Raw genomic sequence first — 20,280 nt, forward strand, 5'->3', positions numbered from 1 at the left:
AGAGAAGCTTCATTAATTCGTTTCCAGGGTTCTCGAGGTATTCTCTTACCTGAGATCACTGTCATTCATGGTCGGGAAGTGAAAGAGAAGCTTTGTTCATTGTTTACTTGGATCGCCGCTATAATAAAGAAAGGGACAGTCGACCTCTTAAGCAAGGAAAGAAATTAATGAGGAGCAACACTGAAGAGAAAGAGAAGAAGATTCTCGTGGAACATTAAGGATAATGTGAAAGACTGTCTGCTAAAAGAAATTTGTAAATAGTTCATCATCATCTTCAAATTCCTGCCATGTATCCTCAAGGGGTGTACAGGATATGATAGTACAACATGAAAAAAATTACATCATTACTAACTTCCTATCTACAATTTTCCTCCAAATCAGTCTGTTACTTGTAGACTCCAACATTATCAGATCTTATATTTCTATCGTCTAAGGCACTTTGTACCATATCAATCCACCTATATCTTGGTCTTCCTCTGGTTTGTTTTGCTGCCAACCTGGCAGAGAACTTGTTTTGCTAATCTTTTCTCTCCCATTCTATTTAAGTGACCATACCACCTGAGATTAGCTCTGCTAACGCATTCCTGGATGCGGACAATGTCAAGTTCTTTCCTAATATCCTCATTTTTAATATGATATTGCCATCGATGCCATCTGTTCACGCCTATAATCTTTCTCAGGACTCTCATATCTGCAGTCTCTAGTCTTTGGTCAAGTGTTTTACTTCTGACCCAGCTCTCAGATCCATAAGTTAAAACTGCCTTGTATACAGCTAATTTAGTGTTCCGACTAATTTCTCTCCTTATTCCATATGAATTTTTTCATTTGGCTTCCTACCATACCAGCTTTGTTGATTCTGTTGTCTATTTCCATATTTAATTTACCATCTTCTGTAAAATTCGTGCCTAAGTAGCTGAAATGATTTACTTGTTCCATAGGTTCCCCGTTCACAACACAGTTGACATTTTCAACAATTCTACCTATTTTCATTGTCTTTGTCTTTTTAATGCTCACCTTCATACCATATCTATTACAACAGCTATTCAATTTAGTCAGAGAATCTTGCAGACTTGTAGTAGATTTATTTAGAAGTATAACATCATCCGCATAAAGCAAAGAGCTGACATTAACATCTCCAATTTTGATATGATGTTTAATACCACTCTCCTTCATAATGTGATCCATATAGATAATGAATAACAGAAGGGATAATGTACATCCTTGTCTCACACCAGATTTAACATAAAACCATCTTCCTGTACTTCCTTCAGTTCTAACTGCTGACTTGCAACTCAAATAAAGACTAAGTATTGCTTGATATAATGCCCCATTGACACCATATAACTGTAGCGTATTGAATAGCTTCTCTCTTGGCACCTTATCATATGCCTTTTCCAAATCGACAAAACTTAAATACAGATCTCTGTTATATTCCCATGCTTTCTCGACTATTTGTCGTAAAGTGAAGATCTGATCCCGACAGCCTCTATTTGGCCTGAATCCAGCTTGTTCTTCACCCAGCTTTTCTTCCACAATTCTTCTCAACCGTTTCTCAAGTATACTTGCATAGATCTTGCCAGGAACACTCAGTAGGGAAATACCTCTGTAATTCTCGCATTCAGTTTTATTTCCCTTTTTATATATGGGTACTGTGAGAGCTCTACTCCAATCATTGGGAATTTGTCCCTCTGTCCAGGCTTTCTGAACTATGCAGTGCAGCCACTGTAAGACTCTTATACCACCATACTTCAGCATTTCTGGTCGAATATCATCTACTCCTGCTGCCTTTCCACATTTCAAGCCTTTGATGGCTTTTTCTACTTCAAATATGGATTATGTATTCCTGACTGCATGCCTGGTCAGTGTTTTTTACCACTGTGCTGTCATCACTGCTTGTTTCATTTAGTAGTTTTTCAAAGTAATTACTCGATACTTCAAGGATATCTCTTTTTTCTCCCATTTTCATGTGACCTTTATCATCTCTAACTCCTTTTACAGCACTCTTTCCTCCATTCCTAAGCTTCTTCAACAACCTCCAGAATATTTTGCCACCTTCTTGATATTTATTTTATATATTCTTTCCAAAGTCCTCCCATGACTTTTGTTTAGATAAATATAAAATATAGCAAAATAAAAAAAAAAAATGATAGTACAACATGACAAAATTTCATTTGTAAGTAGTTGTATTACTAAAAGTATGTAAGTGAATATATGGAAAGATTCCATGTAAAATGTTTGTGAGACATTGAATAGTAATGGTAAAATAGGCTTAAGCAACTTTGTTTCATAATCGAGTAATGTTATATTTAGATCTTAACCTAGCTCAGAACTTGAGTTTAGAATAGTAAGGAAATTGCAACGACTTTGTGTATATACTGTATCACTCTGTAAATATTCTTTTGGCTTAATTAAATGGTTTGTAAACAACATACTGAACTGTATTTTGTCAGTGCACTATCCTTAAAATATTGGAACCTGCGTAAGAGAAGTATATATGATTTTTATTTATTTTGCCACGACTAATTTAAGGTTAGAATAGATTAAAGTGAGGAATACGAATACAATATCTGCATTGACTTTGGATTAACGTCTTATACTCTCACACTCGATATATAGTCTAGTCGACGCAGTCGATAAACAAATGCAATTGTTAGATTAAAGAGCCTGAGAGATAAGATATAATATGAGTGTGTATATATATATATATATATATATGGTGGCAGTTGGAAGTTTAGACATTTGACCATTAACGATAAAGTGAATGCAAAGACAAAGCAGAGTGGTGAACATATATTACAAGTTATTACAGATATTTCAGCCATTTTACATGTTCATCACTTTCATTAGCTCAAGGTATGTTTCCATATTTTCTTATAAGAATATTTGTAATATAAGAATTCTTCCTATTATGTTCTGAAGATTATTGAAAAAGCTTAGAAATGGAGAAAACCATAAAAGATTATTATTAAAGAAATCAGGAATGATAAAGATTACATAAAAATTAAAGATAAAGATATTCTAGAAGTCTGGAGTGATTATTTGAAAGATTGTGAAATGAAACAAGAAGGAACAGAAAAGTGGTAGGAAATGTTCAAAAGGAATGGAATACTTGAAATAGAAAAAGCCATCAAAAATATTAAATATGGAAAATCAGCAGAGTAAGTGACATTAGACCAGAAATGCTCAAATATGAAGGCACTGCGTAATTTATAAGGTCTGATCAGAAGGTCAAATTCCAGATGATTGCTCACTGTTCCAATTCATAGCATGCATCCTCCTTAACCTGGTAACAGCCCTTTACCAACTTAAATGTCTCAATCATATCCCCTCTCTTATTATTATTCACAAGGCTTTGTAAACAGCATTACCTCATTCTGTTCTCATATTTCACATCCGAAAGACCAGTTATGACCTTAGTTAGTCTTCTCTAGACCCATTCCAATATATCCTCATCACCATGAAAACCAGTGGACCAAAATCTGTGCACAATAATCCATATGTGGCCTTATACATTGGAACCAGAACTTCTTTAATTCAACAAGTTAAAATCCTCCTCATCAATGTCATAATCTGATGTGATGTCTTCACAACTTGTGCAGTGTGACCTCTGAACTTCAATTCCTTGTCCACCACTACTCCAAGGTCTCTTATCTCCTCAACTTCTTCCAAACTTTTCCCACCAAGTGTATGTTTTGCATTCCATTGTTGCCTACCAAATTTCAGAACCTTACACTTGACAACATTGAATTGACAGTAAATAATAAATTACACAGTAACCGCAGTAATTAAATTTAATGAAATAAAAGTACAAATATTTCTTACTGAAATTAACAGTACATCATCATCATTGTAGACAACAAGCACTTCGAAGGAATGGAATACAGAGTACATAACAGTTGGTGGATTATCAATTAAAAACTGTTGCTGCGTGCTAGAAATTAATATTAATAAAATATTAAATAATTCTTAAAAACTTTATTTCTTTGATGGTTACATAAGATAAGGATCTCCCAAACGTTTGGAATAGAGAGACAATCATTTCAATTCAGATTTGGCTGATGTAAAAGGGCTTCACAACTTTCTTTGAAAAGACGTTCATATTTAAACTTGCATCTATGGAGAAGGTTGCGAAGCCCTTTTACATCGGCCAAATCTGAATACAGTTTTTAATTAGTAATCTACCACTATTATATACTTTGTATTCCATTCCTTTGAATTGTTTGTTGTCTACTCTGATGATGTACTGTTAATTTCAGTACGAAATATTTGTACCTTTATTTCATTAAAATTAATTACTGTGGTTATTGTGTAATTTATTATTTACACAGTTCTATACTGCTGTCCACTCATACAATCTATTCTAGTCCTCCTATAAAGCCCAACACCTGCTTGATTCCTCATCACTCTCCCCAGTTTTGCATCATCTGCAAACAGTTGTATATCACCAGTTAAACTATCCCATTATCATTAATATACAAGTTAAATAACAATACGCTCAAAACTGACCCTTGTGGCACATTACTAATGACTTTCCTCTTTAGAGGAATTATATACATCCTGAGCACCCCTTGAATATATATATATAAGGTATTTGATGATGATTGCTTATTATATGATTTTTTTTTTTCATATATTATTATTATTTTCAGATCTTCATGGAATCAGAAGACTCATAGCAGGTGAGGAAACGTCCCAGTGGAACCAATTACCAATTAAAAACTGTTGCTGCGTGCTAGAAATTAATATTAATAAAATATTAAATAATTCTTTAAAACTATTTCTAACAGTGCGTATCATAACTTGCCTTGCCATAAATACGTTTAATGTTGGAACCTTCATCACTTATCTAGCAGAGCAATCTGTTCACTACTTTCCCTGCAGATTAACTCTCCTTTTCACTTCCTTAATCAGACATTTTAGTTTCCAGAGATGATCTCTTGATCTGCCGTTACCTATTACCTTGTACAAAAATTTCCTTCTATTTATCTGATAGGCACCTGTAGCTAACTTGTCTCAATCATGTCACCTCTTCTCTTTCTCTCTATTAAGAGGTGCAAACCACATTCTCTTAATCTTTGCTCAAACTCAGCATTCCTGAGTTCTGAGACAGTCTTAGTTACTCATGTCTGCACTCTCTTTGAAGTTTCTTTTTTGTCCATATAACCAAGCACCCAGATCTGTGTACAGTAATCTAGATTAGCCCTGATTAGTGCCTTTACAGAGTGGAACTATCACCTCCCTATACCAGCTTATCGGGGTCCTTCCCATTATAGTAGGCAGTTTTCTGGGCGACCATTACAACGTTTTGTGATTTGTCTACTGAATTTCAGTTCCCTAACCACCAAGATCTTCAGATCCCTTGCCTCTCCTCATGTACATCATACTGCCATGAGCATTGTGGTTTGTGATTGTCTAAAAAATAAGATGAATTTCATCCCCCAGTATGAGAACATCACCTCCACTTATTTAGAGGCCTAACATGACTTGAAAAAAAGAACCATGTTTGGTCTCTAGTACAGAGTTTCCAGGTTATATAAAATATAAATAAAAGTAAGGAAAAAATATTCCTTAGCCCACTCATGGTACTAATTACTATAATTTTATAACCTTTTAGCAATTGTGATGCCCCATTTCTCTCCTTTCTTTTTTTAAGATGCTGCACTTCTCAACTCCTGCACAACTTGCTGGCTCCTATCAGCTGACCAGCCCTATAAACAAACTACAGTATAATAACCCCTTCCCATCCTCTTCAGTTTTAAAAGTAGTTTGTCATGTACTTTCAGCAGAAGCCATCAAAATCATCTTATAAGTATCTTCTCTATCCAACAAGTATCACTCTATTATAAATTATAACCAAGTTACTAAAGCAAAACCACTTTCTTGCTTTGTGATTTCTTAACATACCCATGAGAATGGAAATCTTTCTTGAAAGAATTCTATTCTCATCAATCTACCTTTGCATTCTTTCTCTAACCTGTCTCTCTCACTACACCTATACACATTAGCTATATCATATCATATTCAGACTTCAGAAGGATTTACCATTATGTTTACTTATTTGAATTATAAATTGTGAATGTGTAATTTGAATAAGCAAACGAACTCCATTCCTTCCTTCCATCCACTTTGTTCTTATAATTTCTTCCTGGAAGATATATATTAATATAAATAAACTAGAGGTAACCCCTTTTAATTTTTTTTTTTAAATATTTTGATTCACTTGTTAAACCTTAGAAAGAGAAGAGAAACCTGATAAAATGTAAAGGTTATGAAATTTCCGAAAATCACAATTTTTCTGAACATTCAAAAGATATGAAAATGAATTTTTATGAAGTTGCAAATCCATATTTGTGCGAATATCTTCTTCCCCTTGAGATCTGAGGGTATCGGCTGTAAATAATTCACTGTGTTTGCAATATTATTCTTCATAGAGCCTTACTACCTTTATATGGTGAATTACTCTTCAGTCCTTGCTATTCTTATTCTGTTAATACTAGTATATAACTCACCGTGAAATTTTAATATCTAAGAAATGGATTATATCTAATAGATGTTATTTAAAAAAAAAAAAAATGTACAGTTGTGTTAGGTTCTAAATAATGAGCTTTGATAACGGATCAGTGTTTTTGTTTGTCTTTCACCAAACCATCATAACAGTAAAATTACATGGGTATAATGTTTTCAGTTAGGCTCCCATTTTGGCACTACAAAAGCTGTTGCTAATATTTCAGTCTGACAATTAACAAATGTTAAGATTCACTACTCTTTCTTCTCTCTTCTTAGTTAATCTTCCTATGGCTGAGGACTATACCCTGATGTATTAGTCTTCTCCACCTTAGTCCAGTTACAACACAAATTTCATCCATCTATCTCCTATGGGCCTGCCTCTTCACCAAGCTACTGTTGCAGTAGAATCTGGTTTGATACTGAGTTTTATTTAAATCTAAAATCTATACCTCCTCAACTACATTTAGCATTATTATTACTTGCAAGCCTCCATGGAGTCCGAAGATTTAAAAATGGGAGGTTGAACACCCAGACACACAATAATGATCATACTTTACCTTGAATACATTCAATATCAGAGCACTCACCACTCACTCTGATAATTCATTCCACTCATTCACCACCTGCCAAGGAAAAAATGCCGTTTTTAGTTCTTTACTCAAGTAATCTTTGTACAGTTTCCAGGGATGATCTCGTATTCTCACGTCACTCATTATCCTATGCAATAATTCCTCTGTATCTACTGTAGTCATTTCATACTCTGTCATCTCTCTATCTGCAGTTGTCTAATGCACACAGAGCAGCCCATTCTGATTTCTTTCCCATCTGTATTGACAGTTCAATATCAGAGATCTGTTACTTAAATAAAGAGCCAATAGGCTTCATTTCAGCAATGTAACATTATTCAAATTAAGGGGATATTAAATCCCACATTGTTTCAAAACCAAATAAGAAACTCAAAGATTGGAACCAAAGAGTTTCATGCCGAAATAGTAAACTATAAAAGTATCGGTGGATATTAGCATAAACCAAAGCACGTGGTACAAACTAGGGCAACTTGTAGCAAAGGTGGGTAAAGATCTGATCACTATTCTTAGTATTTCCCAAAATGTAAAAACACATCTCCTAGGAGATGTATGATGTTATACATTATGGTGGAAGGTCACTACCCAGACCGGTTTCGACCTTTATTGAGGTCTCATCAGTGAGTAGGTAGACCAAATTAATACTGAGGGTACAGCGAAAAGAACTTATATATATACTCTGTTATCCAAGTTGTCAAACAAGTAGTTTTTAAGTAATTTAATGGGTGCACCTGTTTGACAACTCGTATAGCAGAGTATATAAGTTCTTTTTGCTATGCCCTCAGTATTAATTTGCTCTACCTACTCAATGATTAGATCTCAATAAAGGTCGAAACCGGTCTGGATAGTGACCTTCCACCATAATGTATAACATCATACATCTCCTAGGAGATGTGTTTTTACATTATGGGAAATACTAAGAATAGTGATCAGAACTTCACCCACCTTTGCTACAAGTTGCCCTAGTTTGTACTACGTGCTTTGGCTTATGCTAGTATCCACCGATACTTTTATAGTTTACTATATTCAGTTTTGAAACAATGTGGGATTTAATATCAGAGATCTGTGTTGCTGTGTTTCCTGATTTTACTATATCCAACCAGATCCCACTTGATTACAGTAATTATACACTGCTACCAAAAGTATGTAATTGATATAAACTCTGTTAGTTCTTTACAACAAACTTGAAAATTTTGCAAATATTTCATCAAAATTTTGGCTTTGTCAGCTTAATGTTGCAAAGTGCTACATTAAATTGACAGAAATATTTACTAAAATAAAGAGCCCAAAGGCCTCATTTTGGCGATGCAAAATTATATAAAAATAGTGGATATTAGATCCAGCATTATTTGAAAGCCAAATGTTGAGACTATGAAAACATTTGAAAACTATTTCAAATGTAGAAACTATGAAAGTTTTGTAAAAAATAAGTTGACCAGAGAGCTTATGGGAACACTCAGAAATACATGATATAGACACTTGGGCAGCGCCTATGTTTTCTAAGTGGTACATGCTAAGGCAACTTGTGAATGACGGTGAGTGTATTCCCATAAGCTCTCTGGTCATGGGTGCACAATCATGCTGTTGGACTTCACAAAGGCATTTGATAGGATACCACATGGCATCAAATTATGTCAAATGGGTATGGACATGAAGCTGGTGATATGGATAAGAGAGTGGTTGGTGGAGAGATACCAAACAGTAGTTTATACAGGTGCACAGAAAGTGTGACTATACTTGAGCCATTCTATATAATTGGTTCATTAATGATATAGGAAATGATCTGAGGGGACACATTCAGTTGTTTGCAGATGATGAAATTAGGTAGAGAAATAGTCAATAAAGAGGTCATTAATATTTTACAGGATAATTTAAATAGAGTGGCAATATGGGAAAACAAGAATGGATGCCAATTTAATGTGGCTGTGTAAAAGTATGCATCTTGGAATTATCAGCTGTGTGCCATATTAATGGAACTGTACTCCAGGGACTTGATGAAGCTATGGATTTGGGGGTGTTGATGAATAGAGAGTTGAAATTCAGAGGGCATATTGCAAAAGTGGCTGAAACAGCTCATAGGATTACCTGATTATTGAAGAACAAACACCCTTCTTATCTCTGCATGTCACTAGTTATTATCCCTCTTTATAAAGCTTTGATAAGACCTCACCTGGATTATTGACACAGATCTGCTCACCTGGGTTTATTGGAGATGTGGATGAGCTGGAGTGGATTCGGAGGTGAGTAACTAAGATTGTGGCAGGACTGTGGGATGCTCCATATGAGGAGAGATTGAATATTTGTGGGTTACAGAAGCGGGTCGTCGCAAAGTGGGGATATGATAGAAACATATAAGTTTCTTTTTCATCTAGAAAAAGTTCTCTTCTCATCTATTTTCCCTCAACCATCCTTTTGGGTAAGATATATAGATGACATCTTTACTGTATGGCCGCACAACAAAGACTCCTTACCTTCTTTTTTTAAACAGTATCAATTCTTTACATCATCGTATAAAGTTTACTATGGAAATGGAAGAAAATAACCAGTTATCTTTTTTTAGACGTTCTCTTCATCCTTCAAATACTCTTACAACTACAGTTTACAGGAAACCAACATTCACAGGTTGTTATATTCTTAAAGAATCAGCCCATCATCCTTGTCAAAAAACAGGAATCAAAAAATGTCTAATCAGAAGAGCCAAAACTAATTGTTCTACTTCTAATTTTCTACAGAAAGAACTTTCTTCTATCCAACAACACATGAAACTCAATGGCTTTTCCGAAAAGAGTACTCAACATCTTTTCAATTCTTATAATTCACCACAAAACAACGAAGATTCAATACGTCGAGTTCCAATTCCATACATCTCTGGGATTTCAGAACCTATCGCAAGAATTCTGAAGAAATATGAGTTAGCAGCTACGTATTCACCTATTAACAAATTATCTTCCCATTTTCCTTCTCTTAAAGACAAACGCTCAACTATATCTCTTCCTGGAGTTTATCAAATTCCCTGCAACTTTGATCTCTCCTATTTTGGACAAACTGGACATTCTTTTGAAAAAAGAATCCAAGCACATCAATTCTCCATTCATCACAACAAACCTGAAAAATCTGGATTGGCTCAGCACGGGATTGAAACTAACCACAACATCCTTTGGTCAAAAACTCACCTCTTACATAGATCCCGTTATAAATTTGAACATTTATTCAAAGAAAGTATAGAGACTTTACTCCATCGTCCTAACCTGAATTGGAATGACTGTATATCTATATCAAAAATCTGGGAAAGTCTAATCAGGATAACTCATTAATTCATATTCATTTTATGTTATTTAATATTATTAATAATATCTTTATTTCAATCATGTCTCTGCTTAAAAATATTCCCTTCAATACTTAGTGATATAACATCACATGGCTTGTTCTATTTTTAAATGATCTATTGTTAGTATTCCACCTTGTATTTTTTTAAAAACTGTTCTTGTAGTGCCACTGAAGATGGTCTGCTATTTCCAGAACGAAATATTTGGTTAATTAAATATCATTCTTGTGTTTACGTGCATATATTATTCATTTTCTATTAATTTTTCCCCTATTGAAAACTGTCCGGCACGTCATCAACTCGATTTGTAAATTTTTGGCATGCGCACATGAAAAGGTTCACCACCACTGACCTAGTATGTAAATAAGGATGGTAGTAGCAGTTCTATGTAGTTGAGGGATTAAATAGTGGAGACATATAATTGTAGAATGCCCTCCCTTGATGAGTCCTTGGACTCATTGTCACATGATAATAACAATAATGAATGTTGTTATACTATATAAAGAGTCACAAAAATCAGTGTCCTGATTAGAGTTTAAAGCCGTGCTGTCCACTTGTTCAGCTAGTGGACAGCACTATGGCTTTATTTAGGGTAGAATTTACCATTCTACTAGTAATTCATCATTTACATTTCCTTCTCCAAACTATGCTTGCCCATGATATTTATTATCCAGTGCATCATATTCATACCAACTTTATATTAAAATTATTATTATTATTATTATTCAGGCCTCCATGGAGTCAAAAGACTCATCGTGGTAGGTCCTTCCTAAGAACATAAAGTCTGTCAAGACTCATCGAGGAGAGTTCCCCCCCCCCCTAAGAAACACAAAGTCTATCATACCAGTCCTTAAACTCATTGACCATTCTCGCTCTCACCACTCCATCAGGCAATGCATTCCACGGTTCAACCACCCTCCATGCAAAGAAATCACTCCTCACCCTCTTGCTCATAGTTTCCTTTCATAACTTCCAGGGATGGCCTCTTGTCATCACTCCTTCCCGCTGTTCAACCAAGTGAAAGAACTCCCCAGTGTCAACCCTGTAACCACCTCTCAACAGTTTAAAAGTCTCAATCATATCATCTCTCCTTCTTCTATCCACCAAACTCTGCAGTCCACATTCCCTCAGCCGATCCTCATAACCAAAATTGTACAGCTTTGTCATCTGTCTTTGTACCTTTTCCACAGTTAATTTATTCCCTTCAAATCCTAGGGACCAAATCTGAGAACAGTAGTCTAAGTGTGGTCTGATCAGAGACTTATACAACGGAATGATAACCCTTTTATCTCTGCAGGTCAGTGTCCTTCTTATAATTGCAGCAATCCTCTGCATTACCTTCACCACCTTTGCAATATGTCCCCTAAATTTCAGGTTTCTATCAATCATCAACCCCAGATCTCTTGTTTCCCCTACTTCCTCCAGTAACTCCTCCCATAGAGTATGCACATCCCATCAGTGTTTCCCAAACCTCAAGACCTTACATATTGCTGCATTAAACTGCTACCCCCATTCATTTGACCTCTATCTAGCTTATTCAAATCCTCTTACAAGGCTACCACATCTGCACTATTACTAATAATCCTTCCTAGTTTCGCATCATCCACAAACAACTGAATATCCTCTTGCAATCCACTGGCAATGTCATTGATATAAAGGTTAAACAATATAGGTCCTAGTACTGAGCCCTGTGGGATCCCACTTGTAACCCTCTGCCTCCTTGAAACTGCTCCACCATATACAACTCTCTGATACCTATCAGGCAGCCAATCCTGAATCCAGTTGACTAATCTGACATCCAGACCCATGTGCTGCAACTTAAATATCAGCTTATCATGTGGCACCCTGTCAAATGCCTTCACTAAGTCTAAGAAAATTGCAGTATATGCCTTTCCCCTCATCTAATGGTCTTATAACTTTATTATAAAAGGCTAGCATATTGCTAAAACAAGAGCGCCCTTTCACAAATCCATGTTGACTCTCACAGATAACATTACTCTCATCTGCCCAATACTGTATTCGGTCCCTCACTACTTTCTCCAAGATCTTAACAACTACTGATGACACAAACTGGCCTATAATTAGACACTTCCAGTCTGTTACCACCCATATGCAATGGCACTATCTTACCTTTCTTCCATTCCCTGGGCACCTTTCACGCAGCCAGACTTTCATTGAAAAGCCAGGTTAAAGGTGCTGTCAAGACTCATCAAGGGGAGGTCCCCCCCCCTAAGAAACACAAAGTTTATCATACCACTCCTTAAACTCATTGGGGTGGTTGAACCGTGCAATGCATTGCACGGTTCAACCACCCTCCAAGCAAAGAAACCACTCCTCACCCTCTTTGCCCACATGAAGTCTATTGTCTTTACTATGTGTCACCATCAAGATCTTCTCAAGTAAACTATGAATCTTTTTAAGATTTATTTTCATTTAAAGCATAGAATTGGGCACTTGTTAACTACATTTTTAAGATTTCCTGTTATTATCCTGTTATTTCTATTATTATTTGGCACTTAAGGTAAACACTAACTTAAACATGCTTCTTTATTCCTGAGTAAAGAATCATGTTTAAGTTAGTGTTTACCTTATATACAGTGACAATACTAAGAGAAGTTTATATGGGGATATGCAGATGATGCGAAGTTGGGAAGAGCTATGAATAGAGAAGATGTGGCTTTTTGGCAAGACTTGAATGGGCTAAGTGAGCAACTTATGGAGCTTCTATTTCAGTATTGCAGAGTATAATTTTCAATATTTGGAAAGTATATATGGGATACAGTTTATAAATTGGACAAGATACAAATACTATCAGCTACTGTTATACAAATAATGATAGGCTGGAAATTAAATATGACAACATAATTTTAGTAAGAGCATAGCAGACATAAATTTACATCCCGTGCAGAAATTATTTAATAAAAATAATTTATAAAAATAACTATTTTTATAAATTATATTGGTACTTTCTTATCTAAAATTTTCAAAAAGGCATATATTTAACATTTTCTTGTATTTTAAAAAAAGGTACGGAATTCTGCTACAATTCTATTCAGTGCTCTCATGACTCGAATATTTGGTGTGAATCGTTCACGAGACAAAGTCCAGAAGAATTGCATGACAGGCAGAGTCTTTTTTCTGCGCTTTCCTTCCCTATATGAATTTTTGCTTGATGAACTCAAAGAAGCATCAAATACATCTATGAAAAATGGAATTCAAGAGTAAATGTTTTTTTTAATATTCTTTTTGAATAAATAAAGGAATATTTAAATTCATTTTAATTCATATTTTATATTATTTGTGAAAAGGTTGAAATTAAAAATTTATTAAGACATAGTTCATCATCATCCATTCCTGGTATATGCACCTTCAAGATCTGTGTGGGATATATGGTGGTCCTACAATCTCCAGTATTGTCACATCTTACATTTCATTCTTCTAATGCACTGCTAACTACATCAATCCACCCAGTTCTTGATCTATTCTTCTAATGCACTGCTAACTACATCAATCCACCCAGTTCTTGATCTTCCTCTGTCTTTTTTATGCCATTCTGACATTAAATACTTGCCTTACTTTACATCAACCTTTTCTTTCCTGTTCTGTTTAAATTACTATATCATATCAGATTAGTCCTGTTTACACATTACTGATTTCTCAGGTTCCTTTCTAATATGGAACATCAGCAGTAGACATCATTTTTAATGTCTACTGCTGATGCCATCTGTTCCCTTCTCATATTTTCCCCAGAACTCTTCTGCAATATCTAGTCTGATCAACTGCTTTATTTGTAACCCAACACTCAGATCCATAAGATCAATTCATTGAACAGTGTCCTTCCTACTCAACTTCATTCTCAACAGAGAACCTATAAACAACTAAAATATTTTCATTATTTAGGTATACAATTTAGTGGCAAATACTTTATTTTTCTACACAGAGCCTATGTAGCTCATTGGAAGTGGTGTTTGCCCTCCTCAGCACTAGACCACCCAAAGAAAGAGCGTCTAGGGTTTGATTCTAGTTACTGACTACAGAAACTTTTTCTAAGCCTTTTTTTTTTTTTTTTTTTGACCAGTTCCCAAGTTAGTTAATCTCTGGCATTAGCAAGCCTGTAAACTCAAGAAAATCAACCATAGAACCCACACTATTTCAGTCATTAAAAATATTGTGCTAGAGTTAGGCACCACAACATATCAGCACTTGTTAGCCAGCTCTTCACTGTGTAAAATCAGTTATAACCTTGGGCCAGCTAACTCTCATGGCTACTAGTGGAAATTGAACTGCTGACTCAGCCTCCAAAAGTTAGATAGGGCTAAAACTGCTTCTCCTACTCCCTATAAGGAAATAAAAGGCACTAGTTTTTTTTTTTTTTTTTTTTTTTTTTTTTGATGGCAAATTAGATATGGAAATAGACAACAGAACAATTAAACTGGTAGTTTAATGTTTGAGTTAATTTCTCTCTTATTCTAAAATTTATGTAGAATATATTCTGCTATTCTCCATACAACATAATGCACACCGTTTTTCTTAAACCTTTATATATTTGCCAACACACTATCTCAGCAACAAAATCACAATATGATAATGTGCAGAAAGAAAACCTCTTTAGAAGATTATAATTATATGGTGTAATGGGCATTATATTGAGCAACTGTGGTAGCTTGTAGAAAAGTTGTAAGTCAAAGGATTGAAGCAGAGATGTAAATAAGAAGATGATTGCATGTTTGGTATGAGCTAGAGGTTAACTGGACAAAATATGTAGATGGATACTGCTACATACTTAAGTCATCTGAAGAGGACTATAAACTGCTAACTGCATAGACAAATAGACTTCATAGACATAAAGAGGGCTTAACTTATGGATGATTTTAGTTATAGAGATAGACTGGAGGGAAGGGAAAGTATGCGAAATGAGGGAAAGAAAATTTATAAAGCTACCAAGGGATAAACAAGGGTTCAAGATTGCTTATGGTGCTTTAACAATAAAAAATAACAAAAAAGTTTTTTTATTGTTAAGAAGATGAGCTTTTTGTTTGTTTGTTTACATTAAAATAAATATAGTTAAAGCTTGAGATTAATTCATGGAGATAGTTAGCCTTTTACTTCAGCATTTCAGGTTTAGTGGAATGTGGATGAACTGTATTCATTAGCATATATTGAGTAGTTTATGGGAGAAAACAGAAGGATAATTTGCTAGAAATGTATACTAATAAAGGATCAAGTAAACTCACATAGCAGGTAGTGAAGTGTGCAAGAAAAAATGTAATTGTGAATTAAAGTGACAACATGCATGCTTGTGACAGAAATGTGAGATATATACATTGACAGATCATATTCCATTGATGAGTAGTGTTTCATAATCCATAACAAGTGTTGTAAAGTTAGAAACTAATTGGTAAGTGTGAGGTAAATGTGAATGAACAGAAAAGGATATAGGAATTCTATGATTAGGGTGTATGCTAGATGAGCAAGGAAGTGAAGATTTGTAATTTGAGCAATGTTCCCTCTAAGTTGTGCACACAAAATTTTTGCTTTCAGATGTTTTAATTTACACTGAGTGATGTTTAAACTTCTCTCCTTTCTGACTTATCCTAGGTATTTGCCCTAAGTAGGCAAATCTAACAGAGGAATTGTAGGCCAGCTACATTAAATTCAACTGCCTCAAACCCATGTGGATTAGATTGCTAAAAGAAGTGTTGTGAATGCTGGTGCTGCATATGGGCAAGCTGGCATGTTGAATCTTATACCTTCTTCTTCTTTGAGTGCCATCTCCTATCGGAGGTCGGCGACCACCTTGGCAAATTTTGAGCGATTCTCAGCTATTCTGAGCAGTCTCTCAGAGTTCATACCAGTCCACTGTCTGATATCTGCCAGACAAGATTTTCTTCGTCTTCCTTGTCCTCTTCCTCCATTTATCTTCCCTTTTATAATCAATTGAAGTATCTTATATTTTTCATTACGAAGTAGGTGACCAAGATATGCAGTTTTCCTTCTTTGTGGTATCTAAAAGTTCACATGATTTCCCCATTTGTTTCAGTACTTCCTGATTGGACGTTTTTGCTGTCCATGGGATTTTTAACATTCGTCTGTATAACCACATCTCAAAGGCTTCAAGTCTTTTTATTGATGTTGTCTTCAAGGTCCAATTTTTTGCACCGTACAGCAGTACAGACCATACATAGCATTTAACCGTGTGTACTCTAAGCTCTAAGTTTAAACTGCGGTTACACAGTGTTGATTTCATCAAGAGAAAATTTTTTTTTGCCATTGCAATTCTAACTTTTATTTCCATTTCTGGATTGCAATCTTCATTTAACCAGCATCCGAGATATTTAAACTTTGCCACTCTTTCTATTTGTTTCCTATTTAAAGAAAGTGCTAAATTAAGAATTGGTTTCTTACTTATGACCATGAATTTAGTTTTGGTGATATTTATTTTTAATCCCATTTTTTCACTCTCTGCATTTATTAGCTCCAAAAGATTTTGAAGATCCTGAATATTGTCAGCCAGAAGAGCTGTATCATCGGTATATCGGATGTTACTGATGATTTCACCATTTACACTAATCCCTTCCTTTCTTCCTTCCAAGATTTTTTGAAATATGGCTTGTGAGTAGATGTTAAAAAGAAGAGGTGACAGCACACATCCTTGCCTTACTCCTCGTTTGATGTTAATGGAGTCTGTAATAATGTCATCAACTTGAACAGATGCCTTTTGGTTCCAATATAAGTTTTCAATGATCCTGATGTCTTTACCATCTAATCCAATTCTTTTTAATAATACAATCAGTTTAGCATGTTAGACTTTGTCAAATGCTTTCTCGAAGTCGATGAAGCAAATGAATATTACCTTGTTTTGGTCAATACATTTTTGAAATAAGATCTGAGAACAGAAAAGAGCCTCTCTTGTTCCCAAGCCGTTTGTAAAGCCGAATTGGGTATCACTGTTGGTGTCTTCACATTTTCTGTATATTCTTTTTTGAATTATTTTCAGAAACATTTTGAGAACGTGACTCATTATGCTGATCATTCTATAGTCATTACAAGTTTTCGCATTTACTTTTTTAGGTAGCATGATGAAGGTCGACTGTAACCAGTCTCAAGGGATTATGCCTGTATTGTAGATCTTATTAAATAGCTTTACTAATATGTTAATGTTGTCACCTTCTAATAACTTTACTATTTCTGCCGGTATTCTATCTGGTCCTAGGGCTTTACCATTTTTATACCACAAAGATATATTGAGAAATTGGTCATGTGGTCAATGAAATCAGTTCACTACATATATACTGTAAACATTCAGACATTGTACTAACTTGGAAAGATATATTCGACGGAGAAAGAGCCCCAGAGGTTTAATTGGAATATCGTGGGTCCTTCAGAAATACACTGGACTGGATAAGGACATGTAAATCTAAAACATTCAATATTATATTACTCAGGCAGGAATGATTTGGCACACAGAGAAGCAGTAGCTGTCATAGTCCATAGATCATTTTCCTACAGTGTTGTAGAAGTTAAACTCATCTCAGCCGGAATCATACCATTAGACTACAAACAAAAGAAAGGAAAGCATTTATTAAAATAATACAAACAAATTCACCTGATTCTTCACATCCAGAAGAAGAAGAACAAGATCATATTGATTTCTATCAACTGCTACAAGAGGAAATTGACAGAACATACAAAAAAAGATCTGTTAATAATTATGGGTGATTTTAAATGCCAAAGTTGGACAATATTTTGATGAACATACATGTAAATTTGGAATATACACAAAAATGAGAGAAGAGAGTATCTGCTTGATTTCTATAAAGAAAATAATTCCCTAGCTGCACACTGTATTTTACCATAGACTTGCCCACGAATATACCTGGACTTAATCAGACCCAAATTCTAAAAACTGCATAGATTATTTCCTCATTTGCAAAACTATAAAATCCTATGTTTTAAATGTCAAAACCCTTCATAGTGCTGAACTGGATACAGAACATATACTTTTATCTGTCAAGATACAATCAAAATTTCCCAAAAATAAAAAAGCACACCAAATCTGGAAAAATTCACTTGGTTACTTACTGTTAAGACAGCATATCAAAATGAGATCACTAAGTGTATTAAGGAAAGACAAAACAAGTAGGAAGCTAATGTTGAAATTGAGTGGAACTTTCTGCAAAATATTATAACCAGCTCAGCTGACAGATTTTTAAAAAAAAAACAATAAAACAAAATAATCGTAGGATAGCATCTTGCTGGCGTGGTTAGCCAGGTGGTTAGCTTATACCCGCTCTCCAACCAACAGGTTGTGGGTTTGAATCCTGCCATGAGCATGGTGATTGATGTGGGAGATGAATTTCATAGCCCTGCTTATTGGAGGCTTGAAGTAGTTTGAAAAAGATACATGTTTGGTCTCTAGAGTCGGGTTTGTAAAATTAAATAAAAAAATTACAAAAAATTAATAAAAATAGAGGGAGAAATCCTTACGTCACTCATGGTACAAAGATATGATAGGTTTACTAATAACCTTTTAAGGGTAGGAACAACATAAAAAAACAAACAGATAACAATTTTGTAGATGCTTACAAAACCAGCTAGACAGGATGCACTGAAATACAAAAAATAGATTGGCTGAATGATGAATGATAGAGCAGACGATGTACAGAAACTTATTTATGTCCTGATTCCAAATTCCTCCACTCATCATCACCATCAAATTCCTGCCATGTACCATCAAGGGGTGTACAGGATATGACAGTACTACATGAAAAAATTACATCATTACTAACTTCCTATCTACAATTTTCCTCCAAATCAGTCTGTTACTTGTCAAGACTCCAACATTATCAGATCTTATATTTCTATCGTCTAAGGCACTTTGTACCGTATCAATCCACCTATATCTTGGTCTTCCTCTGGGTCGTTTTCCTGCCAACCTGGCAGAGAACACTTGTTTTGCTAATCTTTCCTCTCCCATTCTATTTAAGTGACCATACCATCTGAGATTAGCTCTGCTAACTCATTCCTGGATGCTGACAATGTCAAGTTCTTTCCTAATATCCTCATTTTTAATATGATATTGCCATTGATGCCATCTGTTCACGCCTCTAATCTTCCTCAGGACTCTCATATCTGCGGTCTCTAGTCTTTGGTCAAGTGTTTTACTTCTGACCCAGCTCTCAGATCCATAAGTTAAAATTGGTTTGAACACAGTCTTGTATACAGCTAATTTAGTGTTACGACTAATTTCTTTCTTATTCCATATGAATTTATTCAATTGACTTCCCACCATACCAGCTTTGCTGATTCTTTTGTCTATTTCTATATTTAGTTTACCGTCTTCAGTAAAAATTGTGCCTAAGTAGCTGAAATGTTTTACTTGTTCCACAGGTTCTCCATTCACAACACAGTTGACATTTTCAATGATTCTGCCTATTTTCATTGTCTTTGTCTTTTTATTGCTGACCTTCATACCATATCTATTACAACAGCTATTCAGTTTAGTCAGAGAATCTTGCAGACTTGTAGCGGATTTATTTAGAAGTATAACATCATCCGCATAAAGCAAAGAGCTTACATTAACATCTCCAATTTTGATATCAGGTTTAATACCACATTGCTTCATAATTTGATCCATATAGATAATGAATAACAGAGGGGATAATGTACATCCTTGTCTCACACCAGATTTAACATTAAACCATCTTCCTGTACTTCCTTCAATTCTAACTGCTGACTCACAACTCAAATAAAGACTAAGTATTGCTTGATATAATGCCCCATTGACACCATATAACTGCAGCGTATTGAATAGCTTCTCTCTTGGCACCTTGTCATATGCCTTTTCCAAATCGACAAAACTTA

At 34.9% G+C, this 20,280-nt stretch overlaps 1 protein-coding gene across 3 annotated transcripts in view; it reads left to right on the top strand.

Moving 5' to 3' along the window:
- The window catches only part of LOC150102123 (tRNA (32-2'-O)-methyltransferase regulator THADA-like), a 694,369-nt gene that overhangs the window by 461,294 nt on the left and 212,795 nt on the right, over nt 1–20,280 (top strand). For all 3 annotated transcript variants that reach the window (XM_090398691.1, XM_090398692.1, XM_090398693.1), the window contains one exon: nt 13,444–13,637. In XM_090398691.1, coding sequence (XP_090254817.1) covers nt 13,444–13,637 — 194 coding nt within the window. The remainder of the gene's footprint in view (nt 1–13,443; nt 13,638–20,280) is intronic.

Source organism: Typopeltis vanoorti, chromosome 10, assembly GCF_054136105.1.
Source record: "Typopeltis vanoorti isolate ZY-2024b chromosome 10, IOZ_Tvanoo_1.0, whole genome shotgun sequence".
In the NCBI taxonomy this organism is placed as follows: domain Eukaryota; kingdom Metazoa; phylum Arthropoda; class Arachnida; order Uropygi; family Thelyphonidae; genus Typopeltis; species Typopeltis vanoorti.